The following is a 23,252-nucleotide window of genomic DNA, read 5'->3' on the forward strand; positions in this document are numbered from 1 at the left end:
GATAGTTGATATACCTGTACATTGCAAAATGATTACCACAATGAAGCTAATTAGCACATTCATCACCTCACATAGTTATCCGTATTTTATGTATGTGGCAAAACACTTAAGATCTACTCTCTTAGGAGAACCAAGATGGCGGCGTAGGGAGCGGACCTGTGTGTGCTGCTCTCTCACAGCATCATTGAAACTATCAACTATGAAGTAAACAACCGCCACTCAGAACCATGGGGAAGTTGGCCCAGTGGGAGATCTACAACTGGAGGAAAAGAAAGAAGCGCAGTGAGACTGAGTGGGAGCTACGGAGGCACCAAAACCAGAGGTACGCAGTCACACGCCACGCGGGCTGCAAATGGATTCTCGGTTTTTTACGAACCCTCGAATCCTCTGGGCTTGCTCGGGGCGGGTCTCTGAGGCCCCAGATCCCACAGGGAGAGGCGGCCACGGCCTTGCAGTGGTCGGAGAGCGAGGGAAGCTCTGATACGCGGCTGCTCGCCGGCACCGGCACCGAGGGACAAGAAGTCCTGGTGTCCCGGGGAGGCAAGGGGCGCGGAGACGCCGCCATCGCTATTTCCTCCACGCTGGCGACTCCCTGTGACCCCGCCCTACCCTCAGGGCTGTGCCAGAGGCACAAGAGGGAATGACTGTGCTTTTACAAACTCTCAAATCCACTGAGCTGGTTCGGGCGGGTCTCTGAGGCCCCAGGCCCCAAGGCGAGAGACGGCACGGCCTTCCAGCGGTCAGGAAGCGAGGGAGGCTCTGGCGCTCGGCTGCTCGCCGGCACTGGGGGACACAAAGTCCTGGAGTCCTGGATAGGCAAGGGGCCGCTGAGTCTCCGCCCCGGCGACTCCCTGTGACCCCGCCCTACGCAATTTACATTCCCATCTGGGCTGTGCCAGACCCACAAGTAGAAGCGCCTTTTCTTCTGCAAACTTTCAAATCCACTGAGCTGGTTCAGGCGGGATCATGAAGCACCAGACCCTACGGGGAGAGGCAGCACGGCCTTGCAGCCATCAGAAAGCGAGGGAGACTCTGTTGCACAGCTGCTCGCCGGCACTGGGGGACACAAAGCCCTGGCAGAGAGTCAAGGGGCCGCGGAGACTCAGCCAGTGCTATTTGCTCCGCCATGGCGACTCCCTGAGTCTCAGCCTTAATCAATTTACATCCCCATCCAAGCTGTGCCAGGTGCACAAAAAGACCCACCTGCGCTTTTGCAGCCTATCCCAACAAATTGCAGACTTCAACTGCTCACAGCCATGAGAGACACACTCAAGAAGCAGACCCAGGAGAACCAGGATGGCGGCATAAGGAAGAGACCTGTGCGTGCTACCTCACACAACAACATCGAAACTACCAAATATCAGACAAACACCTATCATACAGAACCATGGGAAAGTTGGCCCAGTGGAAGCTCTACAACTGGAAGGAGAGAAAGAACATTGAGACTGAGTAGGATGTGACACCAAGTACAGAGCCCAACCCAACAAACTGCAGATTTCAACTCCTCGCATAGAAAGAAGCGCATAGAGACTGAGTAGGATGTGCTGAAGCACCAAGTACAGAGCCCATCCCAGCAGGCTGCAGATTTCAGCTCCTTGCATCTGGGAGGGACGCAATCGGGGGGCAGAGTCGGGTCCGGGGCCGGCCAGGGCTGGGCCTGACTCGGCCGGCACTGTGGAACTGCTGTACCAGCAAGCGCACAGACATGCCCACTGGTCCCAGTCTCTGGTGGGGCACTGCGGGACAGCAGACAGGCAGTCTGTGCACTTGGTGGAGGGCAGGAGTGCTGGATGTGCAACCACCAGGAATGCCTGGAGATTTTGTCTAGTGGGGAGCCGCCGGCAGGGGACAGAGGGCCAAACATCCTGTTTCCCCGGTAAGGCTGGGATGGCCCCGGTGAGGTTGAAACGGTCCCGGTGTGGTAGGGACGACCCCGGTCAGGTCGAAACGGCCCCGGTGTGGTAGGGACAACCCCGGCGAGGTTGAAACAGCCCCCGTGAGGTAGGGACGACCCCAGTCAGGTCGAAACAGCCCTGGTGTGGTAGGGACAACCCCGGTGAGGTTGAAACGGCCCCCGTGAGGTAGGGACGACCCCAGTCAGGTCGAAACGGCCCCGGTGTGGTAGGGACGACCCCGGTGAGGTTGAAACAGCCCCCGTGAGGTAGGGACGACCCCAGTCAGGTCGAAACGGCCCCGGTGTGGTAGGGACGACCCCGGTGAGGTTGAAACAGCCCCCGTGAGGTTGGGACGACCCCAGTCAGGTCAAAACGGCCCCGGCGTGGTAGGGACAACCCCGGTCAGGTTGAAACGGCCCCGGTGTGGTAGGGACAACCCCGGTCAGGTTGAAACAGCCCCGGTGTGGTAGGGACAACCCCGGTGAGGTTGAAACGGCCCCCGTGAGGTAGGGACGACCCCAGTCAGGTCGAAACGGCCCCGGCGTGGTAGGGACAACCCCGGTCAGGTTGTAACGGCCCCCGTGAGGTAGGGACGACCCCAGTCAGGTCGAAACGGCCCCGGTGTGGTAGGGACGACCCCAGTGAGGTTGAAACAGCCCCCGTGAGGTAGGGACGACCCCAGTCAGGTCGAAACGGCCCCGGTGTGGTAGGGACGACCCCGGTGAGGTTGAAACAGCCCCCGTGAGGTAGGGACGACCCCAGTCAGGTCGAAACGGCCCCGGCGTGGTAGGGACAACCCCGGTCAGGTTGAAACGGCCCCCGTGAGGTAGGGACGACCCCAGTCAGGTCGAAACGGCCCCGGCGTGGTAGGGACAACCCCGGTCAGGTTGAAACGGCCCCCGTGAGGTAGGGACGACCCCGGTGAGGTTGAAACAGCCCCCGTGAGGTAGGGACGACCCCAGTCAGGTCGAAACGGCCCCGGTGTGGTAGGGACGACCCCGGTGAGGTTGAAACAGCCCCCGTGAGGTAGGGACGACCCCAGTCAGGTCGAAACGGCCCCGGTGTGGTAGGGACGACCCCGGTGAGGTTGAAACAGCCCCCGTGAGGTAGGGACGACCCCAGTCAGGTCGAAACGGCCCCGGCGTGGTAGGGACAACCCCGGTCAGGTTGAAACGGCCCCCGTGAGGTAGGGACGACCCCAGTCAGGTCGAAACGGCCCCGGCGTGGTAGGGACAACCCCGGTCAGGTTGAAACGGCCCCCGTGAGGTAGGGACGACCCCGGTGAGGTTGAAACAGCCCCCGTGAGGTAGGGACGACCCCAGTCAGGTCGAAACGGCCCCGGCGTGGTAGGGACAACCCCGGTCAGGTTGAAACGGCCCCCGTGAGGTAGGGACGACCCCGGTGAGGTCGAAACGGCCCCGGCGTGGTAGGGACAACCCCGGTCAGGTTGAAACGGCCCCCGTGAGGTAGGGACGACCCCAGTCAGGTCGAAACGGCCCCGGTGTGGTAGGGACGACCCCGGTGAGGTTGAAACAGCCCCCGTGAGGTAGGGACGACCCCAGTCAGGTCGAAACGGCCCCGGCGTGGTAGGGACAACCCCGGTCAGGTTGAAACGGCCCCCGTGAGGTAGGGACGACCCCGGTGAGGTTGAAACAGCCCCCGTGAGGTAGGGACGACCCCAGTCAGGTCGAAACGGCCCCGGCGTGGTAGGGACAACCCCGGTCAGGTTGAAACGGCCCCCGTGAGGTAGGGACGACTCGTCAGGTCGAAACGGCCCCGGCGTGGTAGGGACAACTCCGGTCAGGTTGAAACAGCCCCGGTGTGGTAGGGACAACCCCGGTGAGGTTGAATCGGCCCCCGTGAGGTAGGGACGACCCCAGTCAGGTCGAAACGGCCCCGGCGTGGTAGGGACAACCCCGGTCAGGTTGAAACGGCCCCCGTGAGGTAGGGACGACCCCGGTGAGGTTGAAACGGCCCCCGTGAGGTAGGGACGACCCCGGTGAGGTTGAAATGGCCCTGGTGAGGCTCAGACGGCCCTGGTGAGGTTGAGACTACTCCAGTGAGGTTGGGACAAATAAAGGGGACCAGTATGGACTGATGAACAGGTGTAGATACAGAAGCAGAGCAACATTGAACAGAATGTTAAACTACAATGGGGAGCCTGGGGAGGGTTGGGGGGGGATTAAGAGACCAACTGAAGGACTTATATGCATGCATATAAGATTAACCAATGGACACAAGACACGGGGCGGGGGGGGGGGGGCGGGGGGTAGGGGCTGGGGGAATGTCATGGGGGGGAAAAAGGAGACATATGTAATACTCTTTGTAATACTTTAAGAAATAAAAATTATTAAAAAAAAAAAAAAAAAATCTACTCTCTTAGCAAAATTTAAGCATACAATGTTACTAACTATAGTGACCCTGCTGTACATTCATTCTCATGGATACCTAAAGCTTTGTTTTTATTTGTATTAAGTAAATGAGTGAATGAATTAACTGACTGACTTACTATACTACTCAGCTTCCTCACTTGAAAATTCATTCATTGAGTTGGTTTTTTAATATCTATGCATCTACCTTGCGAGCACCAGAGAAATAATGAAGCATAAAAAATATTCACAGTCCCAAACAAAAGTGTTGAACTAGATGATATCAGAGGTCCCTTCAGCTTCAAACTTCCGAATCTGCAGAGTGGAGCTTTGCTATCCTTTGTACTGAGGTGGTAGATTTATGATCGTAAGAAGATGGCTCATTCTTCCTCCCATCCTAAGCACTCAAATCAGTGCAAAAAAGAGTAGATTTTGATAAATTTATTTTTAAATATATTTTTATTGATTTCAGAGGGGAAGGGAGAAGGAGAGAAAGATAGAAACATCAATGATGAAAGAGAATCATTAATCCATCAGCTGCCTCCTGCACGCCCCCCACTAGAGGTCGGGCAGCAACCCAGGCAAGTGCCCTGATCAGGAATCAAACCATGACCTCCTGGTTCATAGTGAAAGGAATTTTAGAGACAAGGCAGGCAGTTTTAGGGAAAAGGGGGGTCCATGGGAGAGGAGTGCATATGTGATTGGCTCCAATGCTTATCTTACTTCCACAGAGGATAGAGAAATGGTATAAGATGAGGGAGAGAGAAAGAGGGGCACCACCTGGGCTTTGGACTTTGAAACTGATACTCAGCAGGAGAGTGACCAATTAGGAAAGCACAAGGGTCATAAATTAAGGAAGTGTCCAATTAGAAAGGGGCATGTTCAGACAAAGAGCTGCAGCCTTATAAACCAGAGACAGAGAGACTCCTCCAGGATTGCTTTTCTCCCATTAGAGAGAGAACAGGTTTTTTCCATTTGGGGACCCCTCTCTAGGGGGGTTTGTATATGCTTCCAATCAACTTCCACATTTTTTACTAAAGTAGCCTTTTAGTCCGCGAGTTTATTCTTCAAACTTCATAGGGCAAGAACGCACAAGGGGAAGATTCTGTGCCCCAAACCCCACCTATCAATAGGTCAACGCTCAACCACTGAGCCACGCAGGTTGGGCTAGATTCTGATAAATTTTAAATGACTGCTACCCTTGGTTAGACACTGAGAAGGGGAGATAGGAGATGGTGCTGCTTGTCAAATAACTGCTGCCCCTAAATGAAGCAGCAAAGCCTGAGAAGCCGCGCGCTGCCCTCCAGCCTTCCCCACTACACTCTGGCTCCAGCATCTACTAAACAGCCAGTGTCCTCCTGCTTCCCCGAGTGCCCCAAGTCCCACCTTCACTAGGCAAGCCAGCTGATCATGAGGTGTCCCTTCCTCCAGAGCTACTTGTAGAGCTCCCTCTACATCTTCACCCATAAGCAGGACACTTGACTCTTTCACCTCTGTATCCCTCACGTCTGTTGTTCTCAATCCTGGCTGCACATTAGCATCACCCAGAGAGCTTTTTAATCACACAGAAGCCCAGCTCTCTGTCCCCAGAGGTTCTGATGTAATTGGTTTGACGTGAGGACCTGACATTGGTCTAATTCTTTTTAAAAATCCTCAGTGGATGAGTCTAATGTATAGTCAAAATTAAGAACTACTGCACCTTTGAAATTGGAGTTTCTTAATTTTCACCTGCTGGTTAAAGCCCCACTCAGGGTTCTGGGGCCAATTCTGTCCCCAGCCAGGAAGAATTCAAGGAGCATTAGGCTAGCAGTTTAGCAGCTCAGGACTTAATCCCACTGTGACCTAGACTCTCAATTCCAATAATCACAGGCTGTTGTTGTTCCTTGTGGTTAAGCCCCTGTCCCAAAGGAACATAGAGCGTTAAAGAAGGGAAAACAGTTGCTGGGCAGGCAAAACAGCAGGTGTTTACTCTAATGCCCTCCCGTTTCCTTTACCCCTCCACCCCCCTGTTCCCTGCTCAAACCATGGTAACAAAGTTGTCCTAATTAAATAGTGTCACCTGATGACAGGCATGGGTAGGAAATTATCTGACCTAACATCTCTCAGTCGTGCCTACGTCAAGCTGCCCGATGTTTCTCTTTATTTCACTATATACACCTCTGTCAGTGATACTTTAATAACTCTTTCCCAAAGACTTCTCATCTTTAATCTCATTTTCCTTCTTTTAACTTATACCTAGTTAATTCCTAAATCTCTTTCTCTCCCTGATCCATTTTCACAAACCTGCCCCCAGCACGACTGCAATCAACTAGTTAGTATCAGTGGTGCATTTAAAACGGAGAAAAGGGGAGATACATTTTTTAAAGTGAAATTTTGATGTAAAAAGAACTAATTAGAGTCCATAAAAGTGCTAATAAAAATTCTTTACAGTTCCCACAGAAGTCTATATTCTCTCATTCTTCTTAAATGAATCCTTTTCTTCAGAAAGCAGAATTCAACATAAAAGCTATTTTTAATCAGTTTGTTGTTTTCTGCTTTGATACTTGTTTTACAAATTAGATTTTTACTATTTTTCTTGTGCTATTTTTTAATAACACGATTTTGTGGACTATTCTCAGGACATCAGCACCAGCTATAACATTGTCTTAACTGAAAATTCTACTCTGAGTACCAAAGTTTTGGACCCCAACTCGTCAGTAAATTGAGGACTGCATGAATATAACTAGCACCACGCTGGGCATTCCCTTAACTGAGAAGTCTGCTTTTCCAGTGTCACCGGGAGCAGTCCTCAAGATTTGCCAAAGGAGAGAGATAAATGAGGGCAGATTTTAAGGACATCTGTTTCTGTTGATAAGACTGATGACTTCCCAGCCCTCAGTGAGATGGAGGGAGTTAGGCTGTTCTTTAGTTCAGTAGCATCTACTATATATGACTTTCCTAGTGCCAAGGGGAATATCGTGCACAGCATCCCTCATACCCACTTAATTACTGATAATCTCTGAAGACTGTCATGGTAACTGACATGTAAAACTTGCAGTCCCAATGATAATGTTTAGAACTTTTTTCAGAAAAGTGCTTTTTAAATTCAAGTATTTGTCTCATTAGATAGGTACTCTAAAATATGTTCATTTTTCCTGACATTAAATATAAACCTTAGCCTGATTCCATTCTCTATTTTGACCAAGAACTGTGATTCTCTGTGAACATTAACAAAAGTCAAAAGAGAGAGGAGAGATTGTTTTAAAGCCCATAAAACAATTAAAATTTTCTCTATTATGTAATAAAGTACATGTTCTATATTGCCCTTGAGAATATCACAATCATGATTTGTGATCTGTATGTATTTTTAGTACATATTTAAATAAGTCATTGTGAAGCAGATATCCTAAGATCATTTAATTAATTACCTGCATTACCTAGCCCCTACTTAAATTTCTTCTCTAGACATATTACTCCTACAGACTAAATTATTCATCTCACCAAACTTTCTAAGCTGACGAACCCACTTGGCTTTCTAGCTAAAGTGCTATTGTGAAAGTAGGTCTTAGCTCAACAAATACTTTCTCTTTTATTAAAAGATAAGGGTGAAGAATCATCATGTCTAAAATTAGACACTTGGAGCTTAAAATCTGTCAGACCATATGTTGTACGACTCCAAGATCCAGGAAACAAAGACATCCTTCTCCGGGGGGTATGTATTATTACAGTCATTCTAGGGGATCAAATGCCAGTCTGTTTGTATGACTGCACATTTAAACATCTTTAGAGGAGAAGCGGATATGAATTCCTGGGAATGGTGAAGGGAAGTTATTAGTGAATTGGCACTGGTCTGATCTGCATGCATTTATACCTGTGTTGTGGGAATGCATATGACTGTATACATTTTCTTCCAGTGTCCTTGAGAGTTCTTTTAAAGGAATTACTTTTCTTGTTTCTCATTGCCAGTTAATGGAATTACCATAAAATACAAGATTAGAGGCAGTCTTCACCTATAAGCAAGATAGCATTTTACAAAACATTATGAGATCTTTGTAATTCTTTTTCTGTATGGAAATTTTAATATTTTTTCCAGTGGATATGTTATTTCATTGTTTTAAAGTTTAAAAACTTGTTTTAAAGCTTTGAATAAGATTTTCAAATCTACTGCCACTAATCTCTACTTGTTTTACATAGATAGTGCATATTTTGTAACATTTTCCATATTTTATATGGTGCAAACTCAACCATTTTCAAAGATTTAATTATAGTCTTATGCTAGAATATCATTCTGAGACTGTGTGCATAATACATTGAAGCTACTTGTCAGTTATTTTAATTTGAACCACAAACAATTCAAACCTACAAAGGGTATTCTTTTCTACTTTTGTAACTATCAAATCTCTACTTCTCTTTAGATTGCAAAGAACCAACTACATTGGCATGTTTACAAAGCCAAACACTTAAAAAATGTTGGGGTTAAGAGGTCCAAGTCTCCTCTTATTACTTAGCAATTATTGTGCAGGCCAATTGTAAAGGTAGAAATATCTGCTCTTTGTCAATAGAAAAACTTCAGTCCTCTTCAAGGGATGTAAGGGAAATGAGGAAATGATATCAAATGGTGTATTTCTTTTAGGACATGAGGCTATAGTCCTTTTAGTTGTTAAAATTATATACATGTGTATATATATATATATATATATAGATATAGATATAGATATATATGTATAAAGATTTACATACATATGCTACAAAGATACAAAAGAATATACAATAAAAATTTACGTCTCTCTCCTTTTTCTCAATTACCCGATTTCCCTGTCTGAAGGCAAACACTGTACCGAGTTTCTTGGAGATTCTTCCAATGATAATCCATGCATTTGCCAACATACATGTATAAATTTCCTCTCTTTCTCTCTTTCTCTCCTTCCACACAAACGGTAGCATACCATTTGTACTCTTCTATGCTTCCTGAGTTTTTACTCTTTTTTTATTTATTTATTTTTTTAAAATATATTTTATTGATTTTTTACAGAGAGGAAGGGAGAGGGACAGAGAGTTAGAAACATCGATGAGAGAGAAACATCGATCAGCTACCTCCTGCACATCTCCCACTGGGGATGTGCCCGCAACCCAAGCACATGCCCTTGACCGGAATTGAACCTGGGACCCCTCAGTCCGCAGGCCGACGCTCTATCCACTGAGCCAAACCGGTTTTGGCGAGTTTTTACTCTTAAAAATTCTTCCAAATCAGTACATATAAAAGCCATCATTCAAGCTACTGTTTATGTGGTAATCCATTGTATGAGTATACCATAATTCATCTAAACAGTCTCATAATAATGAGCATTTAAAATGTTTCCCATCTTTTACCATTACAAATAGGCTGCAACAAATACTTCATTTTCACATATTTTGATTTGCACAAATTCAACATTATCTATAGAGTGAAAGCCTAGAATTGAAATGGGTCAAAGAGTATGAGCCTTTTTAATTTTGACAAATGGAACCAAATTGCCCTCCATGAAAGTTGTACCAATTTTCACTCCCAACAGTAATACATGAGAAGGAAGCAATGTTTTTGACTAAGATCCACTTCATATTTGTACTCCAAAAGGAATAAAAGAACAAGTATATTATTTTCACATTATAAATGCCAGGAAAGTCCAGTATTTGAAAGATAGAAAACAAAGTAAGAGATAGTACTCTGGCATTTTATAATAACCATTTCATGGTTTGTTGACAAGCAAGAAAACCATCATCATGAAAATTATTAAATCTTTTTATTTCTATTGATAATGCTTTATTAAAAGTAATAAAGAGTTATTGCCAATAATAATGATAATAAGAGTGGAAATGTTGCATGGTGTGTACAGGGCTTTCATAATACATAAAACAAAGAAATATATAATTAGATTATGGCTTTTTAAAAATCTGTTTTATAATAATAGTTATCATAATGTTATAAAACTCAAAACTAGCCCTCAAATTTACTAATAGCTATTCTGGAAGTACATCTTAAAATTATTTTAGGAAAAGAAGCCCTTGAAGATATAATTAATCTTTACCAGAAGACAAAATACTATGTTATTTATAAAATGAAAAAGGCTTTATAAAGTTATAAAATAGTAGAAATGAGAGAATAGAGCCAGGGGAAATTAACTTGAATCATAACAGGAAGTATTGAAGTTAGCTATAGAGAATACTATTTTAGCAATGAGGGATGGAGCACTAAGGGAGTTACTACTGTGGCATTGGTAACGGTCCAGTTCTTGAACTGAGTGGTAGGTTGACTGGTGCTCATTGTACCACCATCCATTATCCCTTATGCATGAGTTACATTATTCATATGTATTAAAATATTATTAATAAAAACATTTTATTTTTTAAATGTTATAAAATTGATTTGAAAGAGGAAAAGAGAGAGAGAGAAGGGAGAGAGAGAGAGAGAGAGAGAGAGAGAGATATTTATTGTTCCACTTATTATGCATTCATTGGTTAATTCTTGTATGTGCCCTGACCAAGAATTGAACCTGCAACCTTGGTGTATTGGGAGGCATTACCTGGCCAGGGCCTATAGTAAAAACATTTTTAAAAATATATTTTATTGATTTTTACAGAGAGGACGGGAGAGGGATAGAGAGTTAGAAACATCAATGAGAGAGAAACATCAATTAGCTGCCTCCTACTGGAGATTGAACCTGCAACCAAGGTACATGCCCTTGACCGGAATCGAACCCGGGACCTTTCAGTCCACAGGCCAACGTTCTATCCACTGAGTCAAACTGGTTAGAACTAAAAACATTTTAAAATAAAAAAATCTTAATGAATTCTTGAGGGGTGTTGTTAAATTTTTGTCTAAATATCTTGAAAAATAAAAACAGATATTTCCCCCTGGGTAACCTCAATGCTTTTAATAAGTGGGTTTCATGCAGTCCACCATGGTGCACATGGAAGTCTTGACCATATACTTACCTATCATTACTGTTTATTTTCTATTTCTGTGTCAGATTCAAATGACTCCCCTGGGTATTAGGAAAATTTGCTCCTGACATAAGATTAGAACAAAATCCCAAGAATATTAAGTCATCCAGGAAGGTCATTTGGATTCAAGTGGACAATTTTGAATTTGGATTTTAGTATTTGGGTAACTCCTATTAAGCCAACAGGCACCTTTCCTTGATATTAAGATACTAGATTGAGTTTTTATAATGTTAAATCATTGTAACATCTTGTTAAAGCAAAAATGTTCATTTTCTCAAAATAGTAACTTATTTATGTTAGCATATAAGTTCTGTCAAAGTGAGCTTATTGAAAGGAGGCTAATTCATAATTAATTTCCAGTACTATCCCCTTCTCACAGATATCTGATGTGCCAGCCTGCATAGTGGTTTGGTCTTATTCAGTTGCTTTCATTGTAAAAGCAACCATGCCTATGGTCATGAAAAGTCAGCCCGAGTCCCACTTTTCAGAGGTAACCATTGTCTTTTACCATTTGTGTTTAATTCCTTTATTACCTCTATAACTCTAAATGACATTTATACTAGTACAATATGCCTTCATTTTACATGGCCTTCTTAAATTTTATTTTTACTCCATTGAAATTGCATTTATATAACCTAAAAAATCAAATACTACTGCAAAGCTTATAATGAAGAATAGGAGAGTCTGAAGGTCCTATCTCACTCAGTCTCTCACACCCAGTCTTCAGAGGCAAGTTCTTTCAACTCTTTTTTCTCTTCCTTAAGCTACTTATATTCATAATTCTAAATAATGTTTACATTGCTATTTTTATGATTACATTTTAGATGTTTACATATCAACTTCTTACTATGAAAATTTTGGTTTTGGCTCATGCCAATAACTTTTCCACATTCTTTTCTACCTACCTTATAATTTTGGGCAAACCATTTTGACTATTATTTTGCATTATTATTACCATGCAAATATTGCTTATAGTAACTAAGCCACATAGTGTGGTTTTGTTTTCTATTTACCTACTGCTAATTGTTTCATGAACTACAGGACTGGAGAAGTCTTTTTCTGTTGTGGTTGTTTTCTCAGCAACATTCCTCTATAATCCAGGTCCTCCTGTTTCTGTCTGTATTTGTCACTCTCCAGACCTTCTGCATGGTGACTGCCTAGAATTTTACTAATTATTATGCTAAGTTTTCCCTTTGCCTCTACTCTTGTGTTGAATTCTTGTTTCCTGGAACCTATATCTTCCCACTTTGTGGGGTTTCCCCCTCATTTTAGGGGAGTCTATCAGCTGGTAGCTTCCTAAGAAAGAATTCATAAGAACAATATTTTTGAAATTCTGAAAATCTGGAAGTGCCTTTAATTTACCCACCATCACAGTTTGCCTCAGAATCCAGGGAGACTGAGAATCATTTTCCCCTACACTTTTTTTATGACACTGGTCTCTTGTCTTTCAGCTTCCAGACTTCCTTCTAACTCCTGAATCTGTTTCTTGACCTATGGGAGCCTTTATAAAACCTACATGCATTCATTCATAAATATTTATTGAGCAACTATTACTGTGCTAGGTTCTGTTGTACAGGCTAGCGATAATAGCATTACAAAAAGAAAGGCATATATCCCTGCCTTTGTGGAGCTTACATTCTTGTGGAGGGGCACAAATAATAAGCAAGATAAATAAAACATACAGTATATTAGATAGTGATAAGTACTCGAGCAGAGAAGGATTAGAAATTTGGGTAAGAAAGGCCTAATTTAGAAGGGAACTTTTGAATGAAGACTTGAAAGAAGTGAGGAAGCAAGCCATGCCGATATCCAGGGGGATGACCAGGTTGGGCACAGAGAACTCTAAGTGCACAGACCCTTCTGTCTTGTTTAATGAACAATTAGGAATCCAGCATGGTTAGAGTAAAGTGAATGAGGAAAAATGTAAAAGACAATGAGCTCAGAACAGTTAGATGGAGCCAGCTCTTGTAAGTACTTGGCTTTTTATTCTAATAGAGATGGTATGCTTTTGGAGAGTTTTGAGCAGAAATGTGACGGCACTGACTTTTGGTAATTGGTTAAAGAATCACCTGAGAGCAAAGGTAGGGTAAGCACCTAGAATGCTCTTGCACTAATCCAGGTGAAAAGTAATGGTGGCTTGGACCACTGTGGTGGCATTGTGAGAAATGGTCAAATTCTGGGCATATTTTAAAGGTAGAGCAACAGTGTTTGCTGACTTACTGGATGTGAAGTGAGAGAGAAAGAGAGGAATCAAGCATGACTCAGTTTTTTGACCTTCAAAAATAGAAGACAGGAGTTGTCTTTAACTGAGGTGGGAAAGCCTGTTGGAGGAAAAGATTGGAGGGCATATACCAAAAGCTCAGTTTTGTTCATATTAAATTTGAGATACCAAGTAGAGATATCAAATAGAGGGTCTAGGAAGAATTCCAAGCTGAGATATAAATTTAAGAGTCATCAGTACACCCATGGTATTTAAAGTCACGTACTTGGATGAGATCATCCATGGAGTGAGCAGATACAAAAGTCCAAGGACTGAGCCCTAAGGCACTCCTTTAATTAAAGGTTGAAGAGCTGGAAAGAAATCAGTAGAAAATACAGAAAAGGAGCAGCCAGAAAGTTAAGAGGAAAACTAGGTAAATGTCATGTGTCCCTGCAGTCATGTGAAGACGTGTCTCAAGCGTTTTAAGGAGGATCAATGTGTGTTGATAAATGTATATACTAATGTGGTCATCACATAAATCAACACACAGAGTATTTCCATCAACCCTGAAAGTTCCCTTGTGCTCCTTTTCAACCAGTCTCCTCAACCACCCCAGAAGCTATAGTTCTGATTTTTATCAGTAAAACTTAAATTACCTTCTTGAATTTGATAAAAATGAAACCACACAATATGTACAATTGTTTGGATTTTTTCACTCAACATATATATATCAAGAGATTGGACTTTTTATTGCTGAGTAGTATTCTATTGTCTGTTCCTTTTTTGTCAGAATACCCAACATTTTCCTAATAAATGTCTACATGTATCTCATGGGTCATATCTGGTCACTTGGCCAGTCATTGCTGTAAAGGAGGCTCAGAAAGTATTTATGTTTTTGTGTTTCTAGCTTCTATCATGGGAGGTTACAAAGGAGAAGCAGGTTGGGAATGGCTTTTTTTTTAAGATTTTTTAAAATTGATTTTTAAAGAGATAGGAAGAGAGAGGGAGAAAGAGAGAGAAACATCAATGTAAGAGCAAAACATCGATTGGCTGTCTTCTGCACGCCCCCTTACGGGGATATAGCCGGCAAGCCAGGCATGTGCCCTGACCTGGAATTGAACTGGCACCCCTTCAGTGTACAGGCCAACACCCAACCGAGTCACACTAGCCAGGGCAGGAATGGCTTTTGAGTAACCAAAAAACATCCACTAAAATGAATTTCCCAGTTTAAATTTTATAATGAAAGTTACATTTCACTCCTTTTATTAAAACATTCTGGTTACCTTATTTATATATTACTATTTGAAATGCACACAACACATTTCAAAGTAAATGTAAGTTTAAATTGGAAAGAAACCAATGAAAAAAAATTAAATGAGAATACGAAGCTACTTGCTTCATGGTTAAAAAATAATAATCTTAAGTTACCATAAAGATTTTTTTTAAAAAAATAAAAATGTAAAATTATGAAATGGGTAATTGGAACACTAAAAATTATATTATTCAAAACTATACTGTCCAATATAATAGCTACTTGGCTACATGTTGCTTTTTAAAGTAAAATTAAACTAAAAGTCCAGTCCCTTAGTTGCAGTAGCCACATTTGAACTGTGCAATAACCACATGTGGCTAGTGGCTACCAGATTAGTGTAGATCAGTGATGGCGAACCTATGACACGCGTGTCAGAGGTGACACTCGAACTCATTTTTTTGGTTGATTTTTCTTTGTTAAATGGCATTTAAATATATAAAATAACTATCAAAAATATAAATCTTTGTTTTACTATGGTTGCAAATATCAAAAAAATTCTATATGTGACATGGCACCAGAGTTAAATTAGGGTTTTTCAAAATGCTGACACGCCGAGCTCAAAAGGTTCGCCATTACTGGTGTAGATAGTCACTATGGAAAGTTCTAAAGCACAGCACTGCTCAAGAATTAGGGGGAAAGGAACAAATAACAATGATTTTCCGTCATTAGAATAGAATATTAATTGATTTGGAGGACTACCAAAGAATGATGGGTAGTGTTACTACAGATTTAGTTAATATTTAAGTAAATATTAAAGCAAAGGGAGAGAGAGGAGTAAAATATTCATTTGTTCTTTCAATAAATATTGATTGAGCACCTACCTTGTGCCAGACTTTTGGGATATAACAATGAACAAATTAAACAAAGTCCTGTTATAGGGGTACTTATGGCATGAGATTGGAGAGAGATATAAAGTAAATTATGTCAGGTAGTAACAAGTGCTGTGAAATAAGAAAATAAAAAATAAATGAAGCCAGGCAAGGAATGGAGTAGGTCCAACATCCAACTAGTATAGTTTTAGAAAGTGATAACAGAAAGTGAAGGGGATAAATCTGAGAGGAGGACACATTAATAGGATGTTCAAGAACAGCCTTCTTTGAGAAGCCAATAATTATGCAGGAAGGATTAGAAAGCGAGCTGTCTGGCTATCTGTGGAAGAACATTTCAGGCAGTGGGAATAACAAGTGCAAAGACTCTGAGTTGGGTACCTGCTTGCCCTTTTGAAGAAAGACCAAGTAGGCCAGTGTGGCTAGGTCAGAGTCAGTAAGGCAGAGAGGGGAGATAAGATCTGAGACCAGATTTGGTAGGTGTTATGAGCTTGTGGGGGTTTACTCTGAATGATACGGAATGCTAATAAAGGGTTTTGCGTAGAAAAAATGACACGATGTGATTTCCATTTTTTAAGGATCAGTCTGACTACTGTAGAGAATATACTATGAGAAGGCAAGAGTAGAAGCAAAGAGACCAAGTAAAAATCAAGGTGAGAGATGATGGTGGCTTGGTCCAGGGGGGTACTTGTGGAAGTAGGAACAACTGGCAGGATTATGGATATATTTTAACACTTTACTATTGGACTGGATGTAAGTTATGAGAGAAGAGAAGAAACAATGGTGACTGCAAGATTATCAGCCTGAGAATAGATAAAGTAGAATTATCATTTACTGCTATTATAAGAGCAGGTTTGGGGCATTCAGTATATAATACTAGGTTTGCCCTCTGACCACCTGTGTCACTGTCAAATGGACTGCTTGTTAAACGTGCAGTATTCCTGAGTCCCTTAGGTCTGGCTCAGACCTGTGACCTAGGAAATTTACATTTCTAATAAACACTCCATGAAATTCATATTCACTTAGTGTTTGAGAACCACTGTAGTAGAAGGTATAAAATCGAAAAATTGATAAATGTAATCTGGATATTAACAAAATATCAAATTTTTAAAACTACTATAGAAATATTTAAAGATAAAAATTAAAATCACTCTTGTAAAGGCAAATCAGCAAACTTTATCATTCTAAGTCATAATTATCTATGTATACATTGAGATTCTACATTTTAAATTAGTAATTTATGATATTTTCTTTCAAAAAGTGGTACAATTTCTATGTCAGTTTATTTGTCAACATAGATGTCAGGTTCAATACCTTCTGACTTCAAACTTTAGTGCTTTCAAACTCTTAGGTAGCTTTTAGTAAATCATTGCTGCAGAGCTCCAAATGGTACTTCAGGCCTTTAATTTAAAAAAAAAGAAGTTCGTGATGATTACTAGCTGATAACTTATTCCAAGAGACTCTCTAATCAAGGTTAATAGACTGTATACACACATGCACACGTAGGGGTATATAAACATACTATTCAGAATTACTTCACAATGGTGAGTTCTATTCCTGGTTTCTTAGATAAAGGATTGGGAAATAGAAATTAATATGAAAATATATATTAATCCCAGGGATGCAAAAAAAATTCAAGTAGTTTATATTATTTTGTTCATTTTTAAAATGCATGCAGTTTACATAAGATCTATCTGTTAGGCACCTTAGAGATGAAAAGAAAATTTAAGTTCAGGTCACCTTTGGCAGTGGAGGTTCTTGGAAAGGACATGCCAAGATGTAAGGTAGCCCAAGAGTTTATCTTCTGAGTCATAGAGTTATTCTGGGTTTGTCAAGACTGGGAAGTATAGCAGGCCAGGTCTCATGGAAAATTGGAGTCATGCCTAAATTCTCTTTGTTCACAAGGCATCTTACTTTCTAAGAGGGAGAGAATGTGATTAGGTCCATACATTACCATTCAAAATGGAATGCTGAAATTGGTTAGATTTTTTTTCTACACTAATTCACAGGAGGTCAGCCTCCTTTTGTCCAGTTTTTTCAGAGGTCCAAACATTTGTAGACCAGGATAAATAAGACGGGTTTCACTCAAATTCAGAACAAGCCATTGCAACTCAAGGCATTTTCCTAAGAAGGGCATTATATGGGTAGTCAGTATTTAGCACTTCACAGACTCATGGCTGAAACAGAAGAGGCCCTGGAAGATAAATTATTTGAAATTTCCTTGCATACTTAGACAAAATGTTTCTTGACTCAAAAACTACATGACATAACTCTTGAAAAACTCATTTAGTTTATATTCTATCACTGCTTAGAAGTATAAAAATCCTTGAAGATCTGAAATTACAATGTCTTGGATTGCAGGTTTACAATTCCATCTTGATAATAGTAACACCTTAGATTTCTCTAACTCTTCATTAGGTTCAGTAGGTCACTCTAAATGAGTACTAGTGTCATAAGTCATGAATAACCATTTGAAACCAAAACCTTTAACCAAAAAATGTCCTAAAATTTTAATACATTCTGTAAGCATGTACAGGTTGGGGCAAAAGTAGGTTTACAGTTGTGAGTACTCGAAACACAATGTATTCTTGTATTATTGTTGATTAATTATTGTATCATTTTTCATAAAAACAACGGTAAACCTACTTTTGCCCCACTCTGTATTTATTCAAGTACTCATTTTGTTTGGAAAAGCAGCTTGGCAAATTGGAGTAAGACTTACATCAGGGGATCTTGGACTAGGACTTGGTAGGACTATAGAAAGTTGGGCATATCAATTAACCTCTTAAGCCTTCTGATTTTTATTCTATAAAATGTAGAAGATACACCACTATGCCTACTTTTATTTTCTGTATATACCTCTCATCTTTAATTTTTACCCTAATAAGTAAAAATAAACATTTTTCGTTTTAGCATTTAATGTCTTCTTTTTCTTTACTTCAACCCTAATTGCAAAGGGCAGTAGTCACATTTGCAAAAAAAAAACAACCCCTTAATTGTATGTGTATGGATTTTCTGGCATTGTGTAAAATGTGATTCAGCAATCAAGGCCTGGGGAGCCCAGGGAGCACCTGTCTGACTAGAATTGGGAGTTGGTTAGGGGGAGGAGTTAGAGTTAGAACTACAGAGTAATACAGGCAAATAATGGAAGGCCTTGAATGTCGGATTTAGGAATTTGATGTTCATTTTATGGGAAGTAGGAAGTCATTTTATATTGGGACTAGAGGCCCGGTGCACGAATTCGTGCATGGGAAGGGTCCCTTGGCCTGACGGGCAATCAGGGCCAATTGGGGCCAAGGGAGGTTGGCTGGTGGGGGGAGGAACTGCAGGAGGTTGGCCAGCTGCGGGAGGTTGGCTATGGGAGCTCCTGCATTGAGCACCTGCCCTCTGGTGGTCAGTGCGCATCATAGTGACTGGTCAATTGGTCATTCGATCATTCGGTCACGTAAGCTTTTATATAGAGATGGCTTAGTGAAAATTGAATCTTAGAAAGTTAATCTGACAGAGTTATGAAGACTAGAATGTAATGGGAAGGAATGAAGCTGACATACCAGCTTGGAGTCTTCTAAAATTTTCAAAATATGAGATAATGAGAGTCTAATCTTTTATGTCGGCTGTGGAACAGAAAAAGCTGGGAAGGAATCAAGAGGCTTTGGGAATGAAAGGATGTGTGCCTGATAGATATACTGGACGAGATAGAAAGAAATACAAGATGTTTCCAGAATCTCAAGTTGAGGAGACTGGAAGAAAGTCATTAACTGAAATAGAGTTTGGAAGTATTGCTACTGGAGGGAAGATCTTGAGCACAGTTTTAGGCAGTTTGCATGGCAAGTGATGGTGGGAAATGCTCAATGGAAATGGTAGCTGGCAATGTCTTCTAATCAGGGAAGCAAAGCCATGAAAATGGACAAAGTGGTGAAACAACTCAGCAGATAATTATTCTATCTTGTTTAGCAGAAAAATCATAGGTGAAAGTTTTCACCTAATAATTTTGGTCCAGGTTACAATAACATAGTTTTATTACCATAGGACCATGTATCTAGATCCTCAATATATCATCCTAGACCTAGAAAATTTAAAAGAAGCAATCAAAATCCTTGACATATCAGTTACACAATAAATATTAGGAAGAGCCACACTCAAGTTGCCAAAGAGCCGCATGTGGTTTGTAAGCCGCAGTTTGCTGACCACGGTCCTAAGCAATCACAACCTACAAACATAATCCCTTAATCCAGGCAGTATTTAAATTACTGCTCTATTAGAAACTTAGTTCTAGTCCTAGTTTTATTCTTAGCTTGGAGGGTGACAGAATAAATCACTATTTCTTTAATTATCTCAGTTCTTTTATTCCTATGATAAAATGTCTAATCTCACCCACTTCCCAATTCAAGTTAAGACAACAAGACAATGTAGTATACTTGGGTGTTACAAGCTGGCACAATTATGTGTGCATTATGGAGTTTGAGAACAAAAAATCTTCAAATCTAAGAATTTCTAAATCAGGGCTACTTAAAACTAGTCTTCAGTTTGTGGTAGACTTGAGATCTTTCTTCCTTTTCATTTTTTAACCCCAATTTTCTCTTAACACCCTTTCTATGATTGAACTCAAAACTTATTTTAGTTCACATCTGGTAGTTTTTCAGTCCAACCTAGCTCAAAACAAAGGAGAAACATCATCAACCTGAGACATTAAAATGTGTAGTTCAGCCCTAGCCAGTTTGGCTCAGTGGATAGAACATTGGCCTGTGGACTGAAGGGTCCCAGGTTTGATTCTGGCCAAGGGTACATGCCAGGGTTTCAAGCTAGATCCCCAGTAGGTGGCCTGCAGGAGGCAGCCAATCAATGATGCTCTCTCATCATTGATGTTTCTATCTCTCTCTACCTCTTCTTTCCACTCTGAAATCAATAAAGAAATATATTTTTTTAAAATGTGTAGTTCACCCCAAGAAAGGGTGGGGAGAAAAGAGGAAGTATTGAGAGAACATAAAAGAAAAAGGAAAGAGTAATGCTTAATTTGTTACATTGGTTCAGTTTAATTTAACAAGAGTTCATTGGGTGCAAAGGACTGTGCGAGTCATTTTAGTAATGCCAAGATGAGAAAGACAGTCTCTGGTATCAAGGAGTTGGGAGCATGAGGTGAACTAAAAAGTGCACAAATGATTAAAATATCATGCAGATACCTAAAGAAAATACAAAGAGAAAGAAAACTGACATTAATTGAGGACGTTCTAATACACCAGTGGCAGTCACATATGTCAACTCATATGTATTAACAACCCTTCCCATACTTCCAAGTAAACTCAGGGAGGACGGGTAACTTGCTCAAGGTCATTCAAGCTGGAAAGTCAGTGTACACCGGCTTTGTCCCCAAAAGGTTCCAAGCCTCGGCTCCTTCCAGGACACCATCGCTAAGGGGGCCTCCAAGGAGGAGGGAGGGGGCTGTACGTTATGATGTTACTCACAGTTGCGTGGAGGGAACAGAGATCAGGAAAGTTATGCGGGGCGGAATGTGAGGTGAACCTTGAAGGACTAACGGGAGACTGGGGGGAAGGACTTCCAGCTGAAGAAGTGATGAGCCCCCCAGGGGGGTTCGAGCACCAACCTAGGAGCCGGGAGGTCCCGCCGGGACACGTGCCCCGGCGGCAGGCCCCGCCCCCTCCTGGGGACGCGCCCGAGGCAGCCGGTCAGTGATTCTCATCGTTGACTTTCTCTCTCTTCCTCTCTGAAAGCAATAAAAAAATTAAAAAAAAAAAAAAAGAATAAGGGATGAGAGCTGCTGGCTACTCTCCCAATTCTTCCAGTCGGGGAGTCAATCCAGGCTGAAAACTGAGATCCCTTGGGCCCCTTCCTCCCACCCCTAATCTTTTCCTTTGGGGTTTCTCCGTGTCACCGATTGCACCGTTAGGCATCTGTTATTTTTATTACTATTATTCCCTCCCATTCTGCAGCGGTGTTCTCCCTTTTTACTGGATTTACCGGGTGAGACTTGTACACTGTATTGTGTGTTCACTGTCCATCACCAGGCCTGTTATTTTTGTAACTTGAAACATCTCCGTGTCTGAAAAGCGACCAGAGTCCCTGGGACGCGGGGTGGGGTCCGCGGGCGCCCGGGACACACCCCCTCTCCCACCTCCGCAGCCAGGCCGGCCCCGGGGCGTTCGTCCGGGAAGGGGGCTCGCCCCGCGCCGGTGGGGGCCGGTTCCAGGCCGGGTGGTGGGCGCCCCCGGGCGCCAGCGGGGCCGCGGGCGCGGGGAGGGCGGGGCGGCGGGCGCACCTGCCCGCACCCGGGCGCGCGGAGGCTGCGCGGACCGACGTTCCTCCCCCCGCCTCCCGTGTGTTTACGTGGAGACGAAGATGGCGGCGGCGGTGACGGCGCTGCCCGGGCGCCCGAGGGCCGCCAGCCTCTGAGCGCGGAGCCGTTCCACTCCGCCGGGGGGAGCGCTGCCGGCCTGGCTGCCGGGGCCGGCGCCGGAGGTGCCCCCTCCGCCTGAACCGACCTTTCCCTCCTTCCCCCGCCCTCTCTCTGCCTGCCCCCAGCCTTCTCCGCAGAGGCCATGGAGGACGAGGAGAGACAGAAGAAGCTGGAGTTGGGCAAAGCGAAGGTGAGAGCCGCAGGCTGCAGGGCCGCGGTGGGGGCGGTGGCTGGAGGGGAGGGACGGGGTGCAGGTCTGCCTCCCCCTCGCCTTGCTCTCCTTTTCCAGGAAAACGCTGGCGGTGCACCCAGCAGATACTTCCGTGGGGACGGGGTGGGGTGGCTTCTTTCTCGGGATCCCCCAACGACACCCCCCCTTGACGGTATTGCTATGCGCTGGTGTCTATTGCTTCTGGATCTCCAGCCTGTCGCGCTGGGGGGCAGTTTTCTGGGGAGCGCAGTCCTTGTGCTTTTCAAGTTGGGCTTTGGGGCTTTTCCTTCTTGGGTGCGGGATTTGCTCGCGGATCATGACCTCGGCTTTCTTAGCTGCCCGCTGGCCTCCTGGGCGTGGGACGGCCTGTGACAGCTGCCTCCTCGGGGGCCGGCCGAGGGTGCCACAAGTGCCAGCTGTGCACGGCGTGAGGGCGCCCTCAGAAGCATGGCTGTGTGTGCGTGTGTGTGCGCGCGTGTGTGCGTTGGGAGTCTTTGTCATGGCATGCGCTTTTGTGTGGTGCGGAATGTTAGCGCGGTATGTATTGTGCATGGAACTTCTAGGGAGGGGAGGCTCCATAGCCTCAGCGACACCTATGCAATTCCTGCTCCAAATAAGTGAATTCTATGTCTTGGCGAGTCATTACGTGTGTGTTTTAAAAAATACTGTAAAGCAGGCAACACAAAATTACACACGGGTTTTCACTGGGCTTCATGAAAAATTTGACATAGACAATATACATTCAATAGCATTTTTTAAAAAAATCCCATACTTGAGCCCTGGCCAGGTGGTTCAGTTGGAGCGTCCTCCCGTACACTAAACGGTTGTAGGTTCAATTCCCGGTCAGGGTGCATTGTAGGAGGCAACCCATCGATATTTCTCTCTTTCTCTTCCTTCTTCTCTCTCTCTAAAAATCAATAAAAATATATCCTCGGGTGAAGATTTTAAAAATTACAGAGTTGAGCATATCTTTTGGCTGGCTTCAAAGGCCCCCTTCCCTATAATGAAGTTATCTTTTATAGATTGTATTATCTCATTTGAGATGATTGTTAGCAATCATACTTGG

At 43.2% G+C, this 23,252-nt stretch overlaps 1 protein-coding gene across 5 annotated transcripts in view; it reads left to right on the top strand.

The window, feature by feature from the left end:
* The first annotated feature begins 21,883 nt into the window (after positions 1–21,883).
* AKAP9 (A-kinase anchoring protein 9) overlaps positions 21,884–23,252 on the top strand; it is a 123,591-nt gene continuing 122,222 nt past the window's right edge. For all 5 annotated transcript variants that reach the window (XM_070424222.1, XM_070424223.1, XM_070424225.1 and 2 more), the window contains exon 1: positions 21,884–22,165. In XM_070424222.1, coding sequence (XP_070280323.1) covers positions 22,118–22,165 — 48 coding nt within the window. In that variant the 5' untranslated portion in view covers positions 21,884–22,117. The remainder of the gene's footprint in view (positions 22,166–23,252) is intronic.

This window comes from Myotis yumanensis, unplaced genomic scaffold, assembly GCF_028538775.1.
Source record: "Myotis yumanensis isolate MYYU_CA2020_CCGP unplaced genomic scaffold, mMyoYum1.0.hap1 SCAF_9, whole genome shotgun sequence".
Classification (NCBI taxonomy): Eukaryota; Metazoa; Chordata; class Mammalia; order Chiroptera; family Vespertilionidae; genus Myotis; species Myotis yumanensis.